Genomic DNA, 18,212 nt, shown 5'->3' with positions numbered 1-18,212 from the left:
TGCCGACTCCACAGATTCTCCGCTGGGCTTTCCCTTGTGCTTTGACTTCTGTGTGAAAGTCTTTGAGAACATCTCAGAGGGATACATGAGGACCTTTTCCTGCTCTCGGTGTATTTTGATAACCCAAGTTAACTAAACTGGGGGCCCTTCTTTTCCTGCTTTTACTGCCACTCTGACCTCCAAATGCACCAACCACAGTCTTCTTTTCTCAACCTGAGGAGTAAACAACAGGTGGCTATTTAAGGATCCCACCCCCCCACGACACACTCGCATCATGGAAAGTCAGTCCAGGAACCTCAGATGTGGCCCGGCCAACATTCCTGGCCCTACGGTCTGCTTGCTGTTTGCTGCTTTGCTCTGCAGCTTCAAACAAGGAGTGGAGCGTTCTTGTGGTAGATGGGTACACATCCCAGACAGATGCAACCCAACCGCTAGTTTTAATGGTTTCACACATCCAACTAATCATACTGTGAGGTTGTTGAGTTCTCACACAAACCAAAACCCAAGAGCTGTCAGACAGCAGACAGCTGTTAGTCTCCTCATACATACAATTGTGACACTAATTATCTGACTGAAAAAAACAAGCTTGCTCCTATCAATGTGTGTCACTAATTCTGAACAAAAGGAATTGCAACGTGTCGTTGGCTGTCTCCTTTGCAATTTATCTGTCACTGCTATGAGCTGAGGTTTCTCAAAGCTGCATTTATGCATGTGTTGACTGTCTTTTATGAATGAGGAAGTTTAAATTTGTGTCTGTACTTAAGATTTTTTTTCTGTGTTCCTTCTATGGTTTTAAAAAAGCTGATTGACACTAAATATAGCAGTAAAAATTTTGATACAGCTGAGTCATGCTAAATATTAAGAAAGAAGCTCCAACCTGCAAGACGAACTTCTGATCAATGTAGCGCTTTGCAATGCTGGGCTGGAAGTCTGGGTTCTCTAGAAATCGCAGGAGAAACTCGTAGACCAGCTGAAAAAAACAGCAAATGCACACCATGTAACTTCTCAAGCAACATGAAAGTGATTCATCGTATAAGATAAGCTGCTGTCAGGTTCTTACTTGAATATGAGGCCAGGAAGCTTCTAGGGTGGGCTCATCCTCCTCTGGGTCAAAATCAGGGTTTTCACTTGGTGGAAGTGTGCGGAATATGTTGGTGCAGATCTAGAGGGAGAAGAAAGAGTTTTATTCATGGAGAGAAAAAAATGTTTACCTCCCAGGGGAGCATAAGAGGCGCTGCAGATGAAAACAGATGGTTATTTATGGTTATTCAGCGATTTAATACACAGATGCATCCTAAAAAAACTTTTTGCGGCTTCAGTGATATTTTTACTGCTTTTTCTCATGTCTTTATCTGGAGATCCTACATGTAACCATGGCTGCATTGTTTACACGTGAACTCAGCTGTTTGCAGCCTGTAGCATGTCAATGCTAATTGGTGTAAGGCCTGATGTCTTTCCACAAGGTGAGGAGAAGGAGGTAAGGACGACGTGCTGGTTCTTAGGTGTGAGCTAAGAAGTGACCACATGGACCTGTCCTTCCATCCATCGTTACTGAGAACGTAAGATCTATCTCCAATAAGATGGACGAGCTAGCTGTGCTAACCCAGCAACAGAGGGAATACCAGAAGGCAGAGTAGCATCATGCTATTCACAGACATGGCTAACGGAGCAAACATCAGACACCGACACCACTTTGGAAGAGCTTCACCTGCTGTGAGCAGACAGGATCTAGGAGACGGAGATGGAGCATGACTGAAGAAGCTTGGTCCTGGACCCTGTGAGGGGGAGGCTGGCTGAACTGGAGAATGATGGACAAGCTGTCATCATCTATTTTCTAATGGACCTTTGTGCACTCTCGATACACTTTCTTAATTTTGTTTACTTGATTGCTGCTGTGACTTCAATTTTGTTGTACTTGGTACAATGACAAAGTTCTACTCTATTCTATTCTAAATATAGTTTTCTGTTTTTGTGCATTCGGGGTCTCTTATAGGAGTAAAAGTTGGAATTTGGCTGAAAAGGTGGTGCTGTTTGCTTGTTTTAATACATTCAATCCACATTTAATATTATGTGTAAAATCTTAATTAGTCTATGAACACTTGCTGTTTATATTGTTCATCAAATGAAATTCATGAAGGAACTGTAGCTGCATTACTTTAAAAGGAATTGTTGATTGAATTTGTGGTGACGTGTAGCATTTAAGCTAGCAGCTGAAGCTTTGAAGAGCGTACATGACCTGAACATTTATCAATATTGAACACTCCTTTGTAGTTTGAGCGAGAACAGACTTCTGAAAGACTGTGGCTGTGTGTGTCTCATTGAATGCTCCATCCATCTCACTCCTGTGTGCTGCTGGAAAAGCTGCTGCTTAGAGATGACAGCAAGACAAATATTTTTAATATCCCTTTTTGTTGTTTGTTTCCTTTTCAATCTTACTAATAAACACTTTGTTATACAGTCTTCACTTAAGATGAGCTCACACAAAAACTGTACAGACAACTAGGCTACCAGCAATTGCTGTATTAAGTATAAAAAACTCTCACTTAAGATTACTACAAATTTAATTATCTTTTTACATTATGAATTAACTTACACCAGTCTGTAAATTATGTACTTACACTGTATTAATGATGTTATAAACCACTTATAACAACTTAAAAAACTGGTTGACACTTTAAAAATGATGAATCCTTTATAGTGCCGAAACAGATTATCAAAACATTATAGATGAACATAAAAATCAATATTTTAAAAATAATGACCATCTATTAATGATAAACAAATAAGTAATAATTTTGTAAAAATGTGTTATAAAGAATGAGTAAAAAAGGACCTAATGTTAGGTAATACTTCACTATTGCTATATAGTGTGTAGTCATTGTAACAAACACATATGTATTAAACATCGCTAGTATTTTGCTAATTGGTGTGTAAAGCAACAATTTCTGGATATCTAATTATTATGTCTGACCACCAAGAGCCTGGGTAACACCATTACAGATTCTGCAGCCACTCTACCCCCCCCTCCCCACATTAAAATTCTGAAGCGAAGACAATCAATGCAGACAGGTCACTGCCACCTCTATCCCGCCTTGTTATTTTTAGCCGGTGTAAATTTGAGAGTGACACACAGACTGTGGTGGGAAGTGGGAAAAGCTGGCGTTATATGGCTGGGTGAGCACTCATGCTGAAGTGATAAAGACAACATCAAATTATTTATTGGCAGCTGGAAAATTCAAATGACACTAATGGGGGAGGAAGGGAGTTTTAAACCTGACAGCTGACCAAAACCTGACATGCAGGGAAAATTCACAGAAAAGGCATTTCTGGATATAATGGTATCTTAACCAGTAAGAGGAAATGCAGGGGTTGGATATGATGCAAACAATGCATGAACAATAAAAGATAGGACACATAAAGCTAATAAAAGATAGCTGATGACAACACCAACACTACAGGTAATCAGATTAGGTAGCAAACTGGAGTCATGGTGGACTGGGTAGTCAGATCTATAATTTACAGTTTACCAGGTTGCCTCAGGCAAAGTGTCACAATGTCTTTGACCAAACTGCATCTGTCTAGACCGCGTGTCAAACTCAAGGCCCGCAGGGCAAATGGGGCCTGCCAAACCATTTTATGTGGCCCACGAGGGGTTAAAGAGTCTAATTGTCTTATAAGAGGTAAGGGTGCATTGGCCATAAACTACGTTTTCCATAATACCTACAGATCATGTTACCCCCCGAAGTGATGGCATCCCACCTCTAAGATTGCAGTATTTTCACATCAGTGCCATTTTTCAAAGTGGAATTGAGAAAAAAAACAATGATCCAAAAATGTCCAGGAGGAGGAAAGTTGGTGCAGATGGAAAAAAGATGGGAAGGCCAATATATGTTTGTGCTTCAAGGAAAAAAACTGATATGTCTTTTGTGTTATAAGGCCATAGCGTTTGTCCAAGAGTACAATCTACATCGGCATTTTGACACCAAACACAGAGCTAAGTATGCCAAAGTGAACCTTTAAGGAAAACAACAAATGGAGCAAGATTTAAAATGCAAACTGCAACAGCAGCAGGATGTGTTCAAGAAAGCCTCAACCAAAAATAACACAGTAGGCAGTGAAAGCTAGCTTAATTGTGGCTGAAGAAATTGCCCACGCTGCAAAGTCTTTTTCAGAAGGTGCATTTTTGAAGCAGTAGTTTCATATATTTTACATTAAATTTAGTGACTTGAAGCTACATTTTATACTGTTTGACAGTTACATCTGGCCCTTTGAGGACAACCATTATGCTGCTGTGGCCCTCAGTGAAAATGAGTGTGACACCCCTGGTCTAGAACAAACTCCATGGATGTACAAAGAAGACCAGCTGTCGACACACAAGGTTAAAGTATCTTTCCTTATTTGAACTCTATTAAACATACATCACTGGATTTCATTACAACGATGTGCCATTCTACCTTTAAAAAAAATAAACTAAGCTCACACTTTTACACTCCACACTAAATTGTCTTTGCAATCTCTCTCCACTTCATCTGGGTTTTATATGAAAGTTGAAGCTCATGATCTAACTGCTCCTTGTCCATGTCTCGTTCAACCAAAACGAAATAGTCTAGCCGACTCTGTTACATTCTGTAAGGATAGGATGTAAGCCATAATGTAAATATGAAGCAGAGATATTTTACTTATGCCTTGCAATGGTGACAGTTACAAAAGCGATTCACCCCTTCTACTTGCAACCCCTTCCAACCATGTTAAGCTAGCAACGTGAGGGCTCCAAAACCAACATTAGTTACTATGAAAGTTACTGCAATACACCAGACGATCGGATCAACTCTACTTCAATTGAAATCTTCTAAAAGCGGCTTCTGGACAAGATAGTTATAGCGCCACCCACAGGCCTGGCATGCATACTACAACGTTTTCGGTCCCTCAGTGTTCCCGTGTAAACTCTGATTTTTTTCAATGCGTTTTACAATTTTGGATGAAACGTCACGTAAACAGGGCCTACACCTAGTTTTTTTCTAGCATGGCGTCACCAAACCCAATAGCCAGCCATTTTCATTTTCTTTGGCAAAAATTAAAGCCAGTCTTCTTCAGTCCCAGCTATACCAAACCAATCATAGGGATTTGTTTGGAATGGGACTGATTCTATGAAACAATGACACAGGAGTGCTGCAGTTTTTTTTGATTGAATGTTTACTATAATTTCACTTCACTTAGTTGCACAGCTTTTAATAAAATATTGAACCTAACGAGCACACTCGGCTTCTCCATACATGGGAAATAATGCCCTTGCTATCCTGTGTATTTATTGTTGATACTCTTGGTGTGAAACTCCTTAGCCACAGACTTGCTGAATGTTTTAGAAACCCTTAGTGTCAACTTAATGAGCACAGCCTGCCAAGATTCACCACCATCCCAGTTTTGCTTTCAAAGAAGCCAAAATAGTGCTAGAATATTTCATGTGACATAGTGGCACGTGCCCCTGACTAAACTGAATCTGATTCATGCAGATTCTTGAAGCACACATGGTATCACTGCTTTATACTACACAAGAAGTTTCCTGAGATGATAGGGGCTGTAGATTTAACAATGCTGGGAAGGTTCAGTGCTTTGGTCCTTAGGCATTCAGACTATGTGGTTTCTGCTTTTCACATGACCATGTTATCCTGATCTGGTTATAAGCTGAGAGGAATGGTCCTCAGTGTGGTCTCGTGCTGCTGTGGCTCCATCCCCTTCAAGGTTGAATGACCTGCACATTCACAGATGCCCTTCAGCCCGCCACTGTTGTTCAGAGCTGTTATTTGCCTGCTCGCTTGTGTCCTTCCTGTTATTTCAGAGAAGTCTACCAATGTAGTGCAGCTGTTTCTGAGCTGCTGAAACACCATCTGGAAACGACAAATTGTTTGATGTGCAAACTCGCTGATGGCTGAAAAACTCATCGATTCCTCAGCCAAACAATGACTGGAGCTGGTGACTGCTTAAGTGAGTTATACACAGTAACTCACTGTTTGGATCACATACTTTTCACACCTCTGCAGTGAAAATGCACATGTAAATATTAACACCCACAAGTCATAAGTCAGCTAAACTCTGCAGTGCAGCTCACTACTGTTTAGTTACTGAAGCAGCATATGTAACTTAAATAGCACTAAAAAAAGCAAATCTTTTGTATCACATTTTTTAAGTGAAATTTTGTTTGGCCGTCAGAGAAAAAAAAAATCCTCTTTTGTCAACCTGAAAAGACTTTTTGGTCATTTCTGCTCCACAATGTAAAAGAAAAAAAAATCTTGTAAACGATGACAACTTGTCCCTGATATAAGAATCACACAAGATTAGTCTTCAGTATGATACACCAACAATTTCTATTCCTCATCCAACACAGAAGAATCTCATCATCATTTCATTTCAAACTCATCTGCAGAGTATGCAGGCATGTGCTGATATTAAGTCAAGTGATCATGTCAGAGCACTATCTCTCTGCTTTCTGTGGTGTATCATTGCTCTACATATACTGGTGTAAGGCAGGAGCCACATGACTGAAAGAGTCAGGTGGTTGCATTGAGCCTAAGTGTGAGATTTTTTTTTTCCAGAGAAATATTCTAAGGCTCAAAATATACAGAGTTAAGAAAATGGGAAGGGGAGGTTAAAGACAGCGGGGCCAAAACAGACTGCCAGGTAACACACAGTCAGATTCTTGTTTTTAAAGAATCATATCTGACATAACAGAAATGCTTCAGCAGCCTGTTTCTCAATCTCAAAATTAATTTGTTTATTCCTCTGCCAACAGAGATTTGAAACGATGAGGCAACCATCCAAGGAATTAAAGATAGGGATGATATCTTTCATCAGTATTTTTCTTTTAAATCAAGAATAAGCGTGCGCAGTGCTTATGAACAAGGCAAAAGTGAATGTTTCTGACGACATTATAAAGCGCTGAAAATGGTCCCGTAGTAGCGTTTGTATAAACCAAGTACAGTACCACTTAAAAAAAAAAGCTGAACTATCCCTTTAAAAGCGTGTGAGTTTGCAATTGACAAAGATATATCACCAATTACCAATTTTGCACTGCAAAAAAACAAAATCCAAGAAATTTTTCTTCTGTTTTTCAGTACTAAAAAGGCCATTTTAAACGTTTTAGAGACAAAAATGACACACGAGATGCTTGTAAAGAATGACTAACATGCCAAAGTGGGGAGAAAAGTTTACTTGTTTAGTTCCAGAAACTTTAAAAGGAAAGTTTTCAGGCAATATTCTGTGTTTTAAAAATTTTAAAAAGGCCATTTTTCTGAACTTGGCTGGTATATGCTACTCATATTAGGTCTAACAAGACAATTTTAATTCAAAATAAGACAAAAACTAACCAAATTAGTTTCAGTTTTTGAAGTATCTTCCCTTTTGGTAAACTGCAGGTGGCTTTTATTTTTAAAGTATGAAAATATTACATGATATGATAAATGCTTTATTTAGATATGATCATCTTTAGGCCTATTTACAGGAGACAGCTTTGTTTGAAAGGTACACATTGTTCTTACACTGAACACCTGAGAAAGCAAAACAGGTTGCAGTTTGTCTCCAGAGGGCGCCAAAATTGACAAACTAAAATTCTATTGCACAAGCTCTAAGTCTCTAAATGTGCATCATATACTTAAGTTTTATTGTTTGACTTCATTTTTCTCATTTCTCATTTAAAAAAAAAAAAAAAAAATCAAAAGCAAAAGTGCTTCTTTAACTTCTTGCTTAGCATGAAAGTCATTGCATCCACAGTTTTTGTTAGTTTAAAACAAAACAGCCCAGGTCTGAATAAGTAATTTTTCAGATGTAGTTTATACGAGAGACACAGAAGGAAATGAAAAGAAATGTAGAGCTTTCATGAGTGACTGCAAACTGAGAGGATGTACACTATCTGACTCCGTACAACACAATGAGTTACATAATTCACCACACAACATCCTGCTTTGTTAATTCCCCCAGTCACTTCATAATCTTGAAAAAAAAAACAAACAGAGATCATCGAGAAAAATAAAAATCACAACAGCCAAAAACATTGGAAGATGTTTTTTACTGACAGAAAAGGTGTTTTGACAGATTTCTGAGACGGTCACTCCAAAGAGACGGCTAAAGAAATCAGCACATTCACACTGATGACAGAGGAGGCTGCAGCTTTGTATGGGGTCAAACTGAGGATGACAGTCCTGGCAACCAACACCTAGCAACGCAGAAGAGAGCTGTGAGGTGGGGGGGTGAACAAGGGGGAATGGCAGGCACAAAGTGCAGCATTGGCAAAAAGTGATGAAAAAGGTGAGAATCAAAGCAAATAGAAGACGAATCATAGCCCAAAGAGGTTCTTCTCAGGCAGCCGTGTCAGCTTTTCAGTCAAAATTGGCACAAAAAGGGTAGAATCAATCAAAAACCTGCCTGAGAGAAGTGATTTTCTGCATTATACTCGCACCGTTAATTATAAAGATGGCAAAACCTCCTTTTGCACGAACAAGAAACCTTGATGTTTGCACTCCTAACAACCTCTGTGATCAAAGCAAATCGTGCTGCAGCAGAATAATGGGCAGCACTCAGAACGCTCACCTCTTCATTATCATGTGATGCCAAGCATGGAGTGTCATGGAGAGCTGTTATCAAGTCAGCTTCCAGAGGGTGCAGCTACTATTAGTCTAACCTCACTCAGAAGCCTGTCTGTAGTGCAGATACTCTGATCGGGGTTTTCACAGACCCATTTGAACCCCCTGATGAGTTGCCAGGGAAGTCCAATAAAAGGTCCCTGATATGTTACACATAACCCTGCTATCACACACTAAGAAGTTTGTTCTCTGTAAGACAGTCTGTTGCATAACACTTTCTTTCTTAGAAGTTTTCTAGCAGCTGGTTCTCTCTCACACAGTTATTCAAAAAATGTAAACAACAGGATTTTTGGATCCTTAAAATGTAATGTATTTAGTCGAACACACTTCTGTTGTCATAACTTCAAACTGAGCTTTTGATTAACTACTTTGCTGATATCAGAGGATCTGCTTTCAAGTTTACTATCTTTATCTGCCAACAAAGAAGTATAATCATGCCATTTTGAGCTTGTGCGTTTAAATAAGATTTCTAGAGCAATTTTTGTAATTTGTTGGAAGAGCATACATCAAACAACTCCCACAGAGATCTACACTAACTTTTTCACTGGTAGCACCAAATTTTTCAGTTGGTCCACACCAGCACATGATTTGGTTGCACCATTTATTATGTGATCAATCAATTACTTAGTTGATAATTTTTATCTATTTATTTTTATTTATTTTATTTTATTTTATTTTATTTCATTTTTTTTTTTTTGGGGGGGGGGGGGGGGGGGGGGGCAGTAAAAATAAAAACAAGGCATTCATAAAACAACAACTAAAATTCTTTAGTGAGTTTACAAAACTAACTCAAATAACCTAAAATTATAGAGAAGATGTCTTTAGTTTTTGTCTTTGTCAATCTGTGTCATACATAAACTTGTTACTTTTACCAATCGAGAGTGCTGGCACGCTGCCAACACCCCTGAATGTGGAGGGAGTCTCCCATTTTTTTTTTAACTCTTTCTCCGGCTGTTCTCCTGGCTTGTGATTTCTCCTGATTGTCCCCCCAACTTTAAGTATGCTTCTGTGAGCTCTAATATTTTTCAAAGTCAGATCAAGTCCTGTACCTTGGCGTTATATCGAAAACTCAAAAAACCAGCCACCCCTGCCTCTCTTAGTTGGTTTGATCCAAAGACACTGTAGGAGACCTCAACAGCCAAAGACGAATAACTGTGCTGCACTTGTTGTCGAAGAGTTTATCAGAGCCTAAGCTGTCTAATCTTTTCGTTTTGTTTTTTTTAGGTGTTGACATATCATGAGTTATCAAGAGTTATCAACTTTTTAACCAGTGCAAGAGTTTTTAAACTCTTGCAAGAGTTTTTAAACTCTTGCACTGGTTTAAAAGTTGATTCATCCTGTTGTTCACCCTGATCTCTCTATCTAACATAAGCTCCGACATGCTAGCATCCCCTTCAATAAGGAGAGTTTAGAGCAGTGTGAATCATATCACTGTAGGAAGAAGGCTGACTCTTAACCGTAAAATGCTTGTCATTTAGTTCAATCCGTCTTCGGTGTGCTACGCATACGCGCTGCGCGTGTACGCGATGGCGCTCTTTCTTCAGAACAGGAGAGAGTTCAGGTGGAGGAGACTGACTAAGCCAGTGAAGGAGAGGGAGAATTCAAACCACAATGTCTTGTACAGTGTCTGTGATGGAGGGAGCATAAAGATATATGCAGTCGCACAAACGCGACCACATGAAATTTTTACTTGCACGCGCTGAAAAAATGGTCGGATATGCGACCATTTTGGTCGCAGTCTCGAGCCCTGTCCCAACTCCTCCAGCCAAAAGGATTGGCTTTTCAATGCACACAGTCCTCTGAAACACACAGTATTATTCTGTTAGAGCCATTAATTGGGCATGAACAGCTTCCTTAATCAATAGTTTCCAGGTTTGAAATAGATTTCTTCCCACAGGCCATTGATAAACTGAAGACTGGTTGAGTCAGCCGTGGATGTGCTCATTTGTGTCCATCTTGATAATCTGCAGTGTGCGGTGAATCACTGCAGCGCTGACTACAGTACTGACTGTTGTGTTCTAAATGTTGCACATGACTCATTATTGTTCTGTAGGAGGAAACGCTGCAGCTGCTGCTCCATCTACACTAATCTATAGCATGATGGACAAAGATACTTAGCAGTAGCAGGAGGTTAGGATGGTTTTTAAACAGACTTTTATTGATTGTGCAACAACAATGAAAGCTCATGTGGCAATCATGAACCTCTGACTCGGTAACTTGACCCTGAATTTGTAACTTTCCTTGAGGATAGACTCCTGAAAGCATAAATTAAACCAAAGTGTCATTTCTGTATCGAGTCCTACTCATCTTATGTGGTCATAACCTCGGCTCTACTAACGTCTAACATCTTTATCAGCGACAGATGGTATTCAGATAATTCAGAATTATAGCACTTAACTTAAGTGGTTTGCAGTCAAACCTGATTGAAGTGAGGCTGGATATAGAAAACACATTTAACACCCTGCAGCCACAGACGTTGATAGTGTTTTACTGTAAAGTGTGACCCTGTTAACTGGTAACTGTCAGCCGAGTGCGCCTCTGAAGAACACCTTCAGATTTTCAGTGAAGACTTATCTAAAGGGTGATGAAAAAAATAAATTATGTTCCATTCATGAGGAGTTTTCTCATGTTTCAACAGCTGCTGTAACTGAAAATCACTGACACATTCAGCTGAAGGTCGCCAGTTAGCATGGCCACCCATAACTCCAAAACTCCCACCATTTTTTTTACACTCATAAAGTAATCTTTTTTTATACACGTCTGATTTTCTAACTCCTAAACAATCATATTATTTTAGCCTGATAGCTAAAAGTTACAGTTTGAAGACTTGAGAATTACAACTGACTGTGAGTATACAGCTGTTAAAACACAACAAAAATCCTTAAGAATGCATTTTAAACATATATGTGTCAAAATATTTTCATCAGATAATATTTAATGATAATCTTAAACCATTTGATAAGAATGCTCTCTTGTTTGGCCAGTCAAAGCTGTTTCAGTTCTTTCAAGACAGCTTTTACTGGCTACAGCTTTGCAACTAGCCATTGTTGCTGTTTAACTGTCAACAAATTAGTCTTTGTTTAATGACAAGCATGATCATGCTAACAGGCTGACTGCAGTGTTGCAAAACAATGCCAGCGTCCCCATATCCTTCTATGGTGTAATTTCAGCTGACAGACCTTTGTCGTTGACTTATTGCCCTCTACTGGTCTGGCAGGGTGTTAGCATTACCCTTTTTTCCCCTCTGTATGTACTTGACCTAATTTACTTAATCTAAAAGGGTCTCTGGTTGGTTGGAAATTCAAACAACCAGTGGGCAACAGGAGCCATGTAGTTCCTGGGACTGTTATACCTCAAACTAAAAGTTCCTGGACCTTCTAGTTAAAAAACACCAGGGGTAAAGGAAACGCTCAAACATGTCACCAAGAATACTACAGTGACTGCTAATACCCATATGAGGTGCCTGACCCAAATATAAGTGAGAAACACAGGGTGTTCAGTACCTCAGTATTATTCATTATACTGCAGACACACCAGTCTAGTGTGTGGGCAGATTCTTGCAGGCCATAGAGATTGTGAAAAGAAACATATCTGGCTGCTTGCTGAATGGGCCTGGTCGAAATCCTAATGAAGTGGATTCATTTAAACGTTAAACAAGATTACAGTTGCAGTTTGTGGGATTGTCCTCTTAACTACTGGCAAGAGCTTGTGCGATTGGCAGAGATGCTTATGTCAGAGTCATGACGTCTATAAAAGAAAACAACCTGACACAACAACAAAAGAAGCGTTTTCAGTTTGCACTAAACATAGCTAGACATTTCTCTGTGTAGTGTATAAACCCTGTATTAGAGGGCGGAGCAGAAGGAGTTCAAATAAAGTTTAAAAAAATGAGCTTTCACTTTGTGCATGCTGCACATTTTGAGCAATACTGGAACCGGTTCTGTCTTGAGACCGCAACATGTTCCTAACATGCTGCCGGTATGGCACACCCTGTCTAGACGCATGGACAGCCTCCATTTTTAATCCTGTTAAAGCACACAGGATATTGAAGAGCAACAAAAAGAGGCTTACCAGGCAGTTTTTTAGGGCAACAGAAATGTAGAACTTTATAAAAAAAATTCCTGCAGAACTATTTCCTCACCATATCAGTGATCTCTGGATACGTTGTTTCCACCAGCACCCCTCTATTAGTGGAGACGTACTCCACAAGCTCATTAAGCGTGGCCCTCTTGATCTCCTTGCTCTTTAGGTCCGTCACAGAGTCCAAGAAGTCGAAGAGAATGCAGCACTGCTGGAGCTTCTGGGTGAACAGTTCCTGCTGCTCTGTGGAGGGGGCATCTGGGATAACAGAGAAGAGAGAAGTAGTTGGAATCACTGCCTGTAAACACTGGAAGCATGCTCTAAAGCTCTGAGAAAACAGATTAGTGGTGGGGCATGAGGGGGTGACAGCTGCAACTGGTCCCTTGGGTGGTTTGACTTGATTTTGCAGAGGCAGACAATAAAACAGGCTTTAACAGGGAGTGAGTTTGGATTAGATTTTCTTTCAAACATCCCCAAACGATGATAGACACTAAAAACAGCAAACTAAGCTCCTAAATAGTCCCAACTACCTGCTTTATTACACTCTATTACATCTGTAACTAAACTTCAGGAGAAATAGGCAAACACTAAACAGACACAGCCCAGTCCTTCTCAGCTTTGATTGTAAAGCCTTTTATGGATTAGACGATGAGTGGGCTCAGGGTTATTAGAGCTGTCAAACTTGACCCCAGCTAAGCTATAAACAGCATTTGGCAGCCGTCCACAAATGTGGTGACACAGTGTACAGTGATGTTCTGTTCCAACACAGCAGCAGCTCATCCCTGCAGGCACAGGACCAGGTCTGTAATGTTAGCAGACGTACCGAGTTCCTCTGCTGTAGGTCTGATTTACAGCACTGCCAAAAGCAGACACCTCACAAGCTCTGGGGTTACGCAAATATAGATGCCTTCATGACACTCGTTGACACTGAGAAGTTATGGGTGTCTTCATTAAAAGAGGAGTCACAGTGACACATTTCTCTGTGTAAATCATGCTGAAGTTAATGGTTCTGGATCTTGATGCAAGTGAAGTTTTATTTTTGTCTTCTCAGATTCTTCGAGAGCTGTTTCCCTTTTTTTAAGTCTAGTGCACGTCAGAAGAGGTAACCCCCTGCAGAGATGTTATTTTTTTGAATTCTTACAAAAGCAAGAGACACTAGTACACAGGAATTAATATGGATCACTGTCCTGGAAATCCCTGCGAGGGACTTTTGGTCTGAGTTACATTTTGCACCCCCTGTGAACAAAACAGTACCTCTTGTCTCTTTGGTTGTTTTCTCCTGCTGTGCAGAAGTTTTTTGGCACTTTTTTGTGAATCTTAATGCTAAGAAAAAATCTTTGCTGTGGAAAAAGAAAGAAAATGTTTTCTAGTTCATCAATACAACAGGCAGCTTCAGGCATTAAAAACAGCTTTAAAGAAATGGCTAATCATCAAGCTGATGTTCTTGCTTTGTTTTTGAAGGCTTTAAAAACAACTGGTGGATTAACATGTTTGTCAAGAAATTAACAGGATACTTAAATGATTATTTGTCCAGCCAAGAAATATCAAGTATTGTGCAATTAAGAAGGCATTACACTGTAAGGTGGGTATAATCATGCACAATCAGGCAAACATAGACATAAAAACATCTGAATGATTTCCACACTTAGTGAAAATGTTCCTTGTGCAAAAGAACTCGCGTCAGACTGCTCTGCTGCTCAGAGTGAACCTAATATCTATGTGTAACTACAGCCAGCTGACTTGTTAACATGCTGCTTATTGCCAATTTTCCAAAGTATCAAATCTCAAAGGCTCTCACGTTCAAAGAGCTGAAAGATGACCGACCTGGAGCTTAAGATGAAAAGGAGCAAGATGCATCTGTGGACTGTTCATGCAGTTTTTAACATAAAGTAGGAGAGATGTCTGTAATGTAATTCCTAAACTAGCCTTAGTGTGTGTGGTACAGTTCAGGTGTCAGGCTTGTTGGACTGAAATCTTAAAGAGGGACTTTTGTGCTCCCCTGTATTTTGAACATAGCTATGAAGTAACAACGCTGAATGTTCAAAGTGAAGGTGTGCAGATTTTCAAACCGATACATTTTAACATGTTGTAGAAATCTCTGAAACTGCTTGAAATGGTCCGTTCTAAAATTAGTACCAGATCTTTAACAGACGTGTTAAAATGATAAGGTCATTGCATAAGGATGGCCAGGTCTGCCTGTTTACTTTGCCCTTAACAAGTCTCCAGAGGGCTGGCCAATCAAACAGAAGGGGCATAAGGGAGCGGGAACCTTAAAGAGACAGCAGCTAAAAGAAGTGTTTCAGAAAGAGGTTTAAATGAATGTTTTCCTGAGGGACATTATTATGGCACACATATTCAAGCACATATTACAGCAAGTGGTCTCAATGAGAAGAAGCTCAACCATGGTGGATGCCATATCGGTAGCCCGACCCAAAAACAGACAAAGAGGTAGGGCTGGGACGATATGGGATTCTCGCAATTCAGTTCTATTATGATTTTTGGGTTGCCGATTTGATTTGAAATGCGATTCTTCAATATTAAAGATTTCACGTTTTTGGTTTGCTTTTTTAACGCAAGATCATGTGAAAGTTGAACGACGTTGATAATGTCTACAGACTATATCAGGAGCCATATTTTCCCATAAAATGCACATCGCGTGAGTCAGAGAGAGACATTTCACCCTCTGCTGGAGAAAAGTGGTAACTTTTTTCCAATCTAGTTTATAAACAAAGACTGAAATGAAGAATATGAATTTGAAAAAATATATAAAAGAGTCCTGATTTTGATATTTTCAAACAAAAACATCCTGATATTTTGATTTTCAGTTTTTTCTCCCACCCCTACAAAGAGGTAGAGCTGAAGACAAACTAAAGCAAAAGTCAGGAGACGGTAACCTAAGCGCAGGAGAATGAATGTTGCATCTTAACAGAAGGCACTGGAAAATGTTTCTTGTGGTGGTTTTCCAGCTCTCTGTCCACTATATGGAGTGTGCTTGTCTGTGTGTGTGTAAATGGGGGCATGTGTTTGTGTGTCTGTGAACGCGCTGGGACGGGACTTGGCCATGCACGAAACAGTGCCAGGACATGAACGTGATGATGTACTAGTCAACATTTCTGGGAATAGGCCTTTAAATTTCAGATACCAACAGGTTCTGCCACTGAGACTAGTCCATGTTTTATACAATTTATGTGTTTCTACACAAAGCTTAAGCTAAGTAGCTTAGCTATCTGGCTGTAGCTTCATACTTTGCATACAGAGGTCAGGAGCAATTCTGTTATGTAAATCTTTGCAAGAAAGCAAACAAGCACTTTTTTCTGAAATGTTTGGCTTTTCTTCTAAGTCTATTCCCTCTTATGCCTCAAAGTTTTTGAAGACACTGGCATTCACAAGGCGACAGATTTCATCCTAATCTTCTTCTAGATGAGCTTTCTCGTATTTTTTTTTTCCTCAAAGCTTTCTGAACATACTCTGCATAATAATTAAAGTCTGCATCTTTACGGGGAACTGTCTCTGTCCCCCTGAGAGAAGAAAGGGCCGGGTTCTGTTAGAAAGAGCCTGACATGTAGATGCTTTTCCCAACGTGGAGCTATTTTTGCCTTTCAGATACAGATGCATTAGAGCACACATTCCTTTGGGGTGCTTAGCAAGAAAGGAAGGAAAAATAACTCCAGTGAACTATGAAGCTATGTACAGGAAAAAAAAAACAGGTAAAAAGAAGAAAACCTGTTAGAGATCAGACAGAAATTCAAAACTGATCAAGCTACAAAAGGTCTGTGTGGCTCTTATCACAGAGAAATGAATGTTGATGCTATTCTGAGGGGTAAGACAGGAGTCCTTCACTCCCACATGAAATGTTATATCTTGGCATAAGAATGTAGAAGACAATAGCAGTTAAAAAAGAAAATGTATTATATATCAGTAATTGTCACAGAAGCAGCATGAATCACTTTAACAATTACCTGGTTACCTTTAATTTCAAACCACACATGGACGTGAATGAAAAGGTGCAGCGCTAAAGTAGAGGAAAGGATCAAGTCAGGGCAAACGACTCATAACATCTTTGATGCCTGTGTGTTGATCTCTGCATGTATTTGCTGACTGAACTTGATCATTTCAGAATAAAAGCCTCATTAGAGAGGATTATAAAGATATGAGCTAGTAAATACCTGGACAAAAATAAAAGTCATGGGATGTTCAGGAAACTTGTGAGTGGCCGTCTTCACCCACAGGCTTATCTTTTTTTTGTGTAATTCTTCTTGGATCTCATTCCACCAAGTCTTAAAATATACCACAGCCTCTTCACTTGTGAGAAAAACCTCGATATAAAAAGAAACGTTGCAGCTCATCTGCTCCATATTTAGCAACATCAGACTCTAGATGTTTTCCAACCGCTTGTGTAGAAACCAAACGTTGCGCAAGATCAGCCCTGATGCTATCTGGGTCGCGTTGCATGTTGGTCATATTTTTTGGCCTACTGTAAAAAGGGTGAATACCAGGATGGTGCGTCACTGTCAGACAAATGCTTCGTGGGGTTTGTAAAGAACAAAAAGATGTTTTTCAGGCAGCACAGTGTAGTTATTTTTGTTTTGTTTGCTGGCTTAATAAAAACAAGTGGGAATGGACTCTGGTCTTAAAATAAATGAGAATTAAACAACTTAGCAGTAAATTTATCATTAAACCAAAATACTGTCATGCTGTACCGCAGCCCTACATCAAAGGGGAGTATTTTAGAATTTCAAGATCTGTATTGTATTGTGTACATTTAAAGGATACATAAAACTCAGTAAGTACACAGTGTGGTTTTGAACTAGGACTATCTTAAACTCCTTTGTATGTGGAGAAATCAAATCACAGGTGCTTATAGGAACGTGGGCATAAAAAATAAATACAGGTGACATCTAATCTGATAGAGCAGCTTAGTATTCATTAGCTGGCGAGACAGATTGATCCCGTGGTCTGTCCCGCCAGCTACTATCGGAAACAGCTGACAAAAAAGACACCACACAGCTGTCTGGATGACAGCTTCTGAAGAAGACGGCAGGTTGCACGTCGAAACATGTAAAGGTAAAAAAATACCTTTTTTGTCTTTAAAAAGAACACTAGAAGAGGGTGAAAGGTTTTGTTTTCAACTTTAATATTTTATATGTAAGTATTAAATCACGGATCAGCATGATATGTCCCCTTTAAATTGATAATGGGGTTGGACCATATCAGTATTTGCTGCTAAGCTTGGGGGTCTGGCCTTAAAAAGTCTGATATATGCATTCCTACAAAAGACAATATTCCATGCAGCCAACCAGACTCACCAATGGGGGGGAGACAAACGGGTCTGTTGTCCTAGGCCCTGGCACTCATTAAATTATGGGAGGGCATATGATGTTATTTCAGCCCAGGCCCAAGCAAGGCTGTCAGCTAGCCTGCAGCCAACACTTACAATGTGTAAAATCTGACCTACAGTCCACCTTACTCAGTAATGAAGCAGAGTCAGGTGGTTCCAAT

The 18,212-nt window shown here is 39.7% G+C and overlaps 1 protein-coding gene across 1 annotated transcript in view; it reads right to left on the bottom strand.

Moving 5' to 3' along the window:
* Positions 1-18,212, bottom strand: part of ppp2r5a (protein phosphatase 2, regulatory subunit B', alpha isoform) — a 48,284-nt gene that overhangs the window by 13,941 nt on the left and 16,131 nt on the right. Inside the window, exons 2-4 of the mRNA XM_074684827.1 lie at positions 12,775-12,971; positions 1,061-1,162; positions 878-970 (exon numbers count right to left, since the gene is read on the bottom strand). Of these exons, the coding sequence (XP_074540928.1) occupies positions 878-970; positions 1,061-1,162; positions 12,775-12,971 (392 nt within the window). The remainder of the gene's footprint in view (positions 1-877; positions 971-1,060; positions 1,163-12,774; positions 12,972-18,212) is intronic.

This window comes from Halichoeres trimaculatus, unplaced genomic scaffold (assembly GCF_033239565.1).
Source record: "Halichoeres trimaculatus isolate MK-OKI-2021-1 unplaced genomic scaffold, fHalTri1.1 fHalTri1_scaffold_13, whole genome shotgun sequence".
Lineage (NCBI taxonomy): Eukaryota > Metazoa > Chordata > Actinopteri > Labriformes > Labridae > Halichoeres > Halichoeres trimaculatus.
The sequence above is the reverse complement of the archived record's forward strand: the minus strand, read 5'-3'. Positions and strand labels throughout refer to the sequence as shown.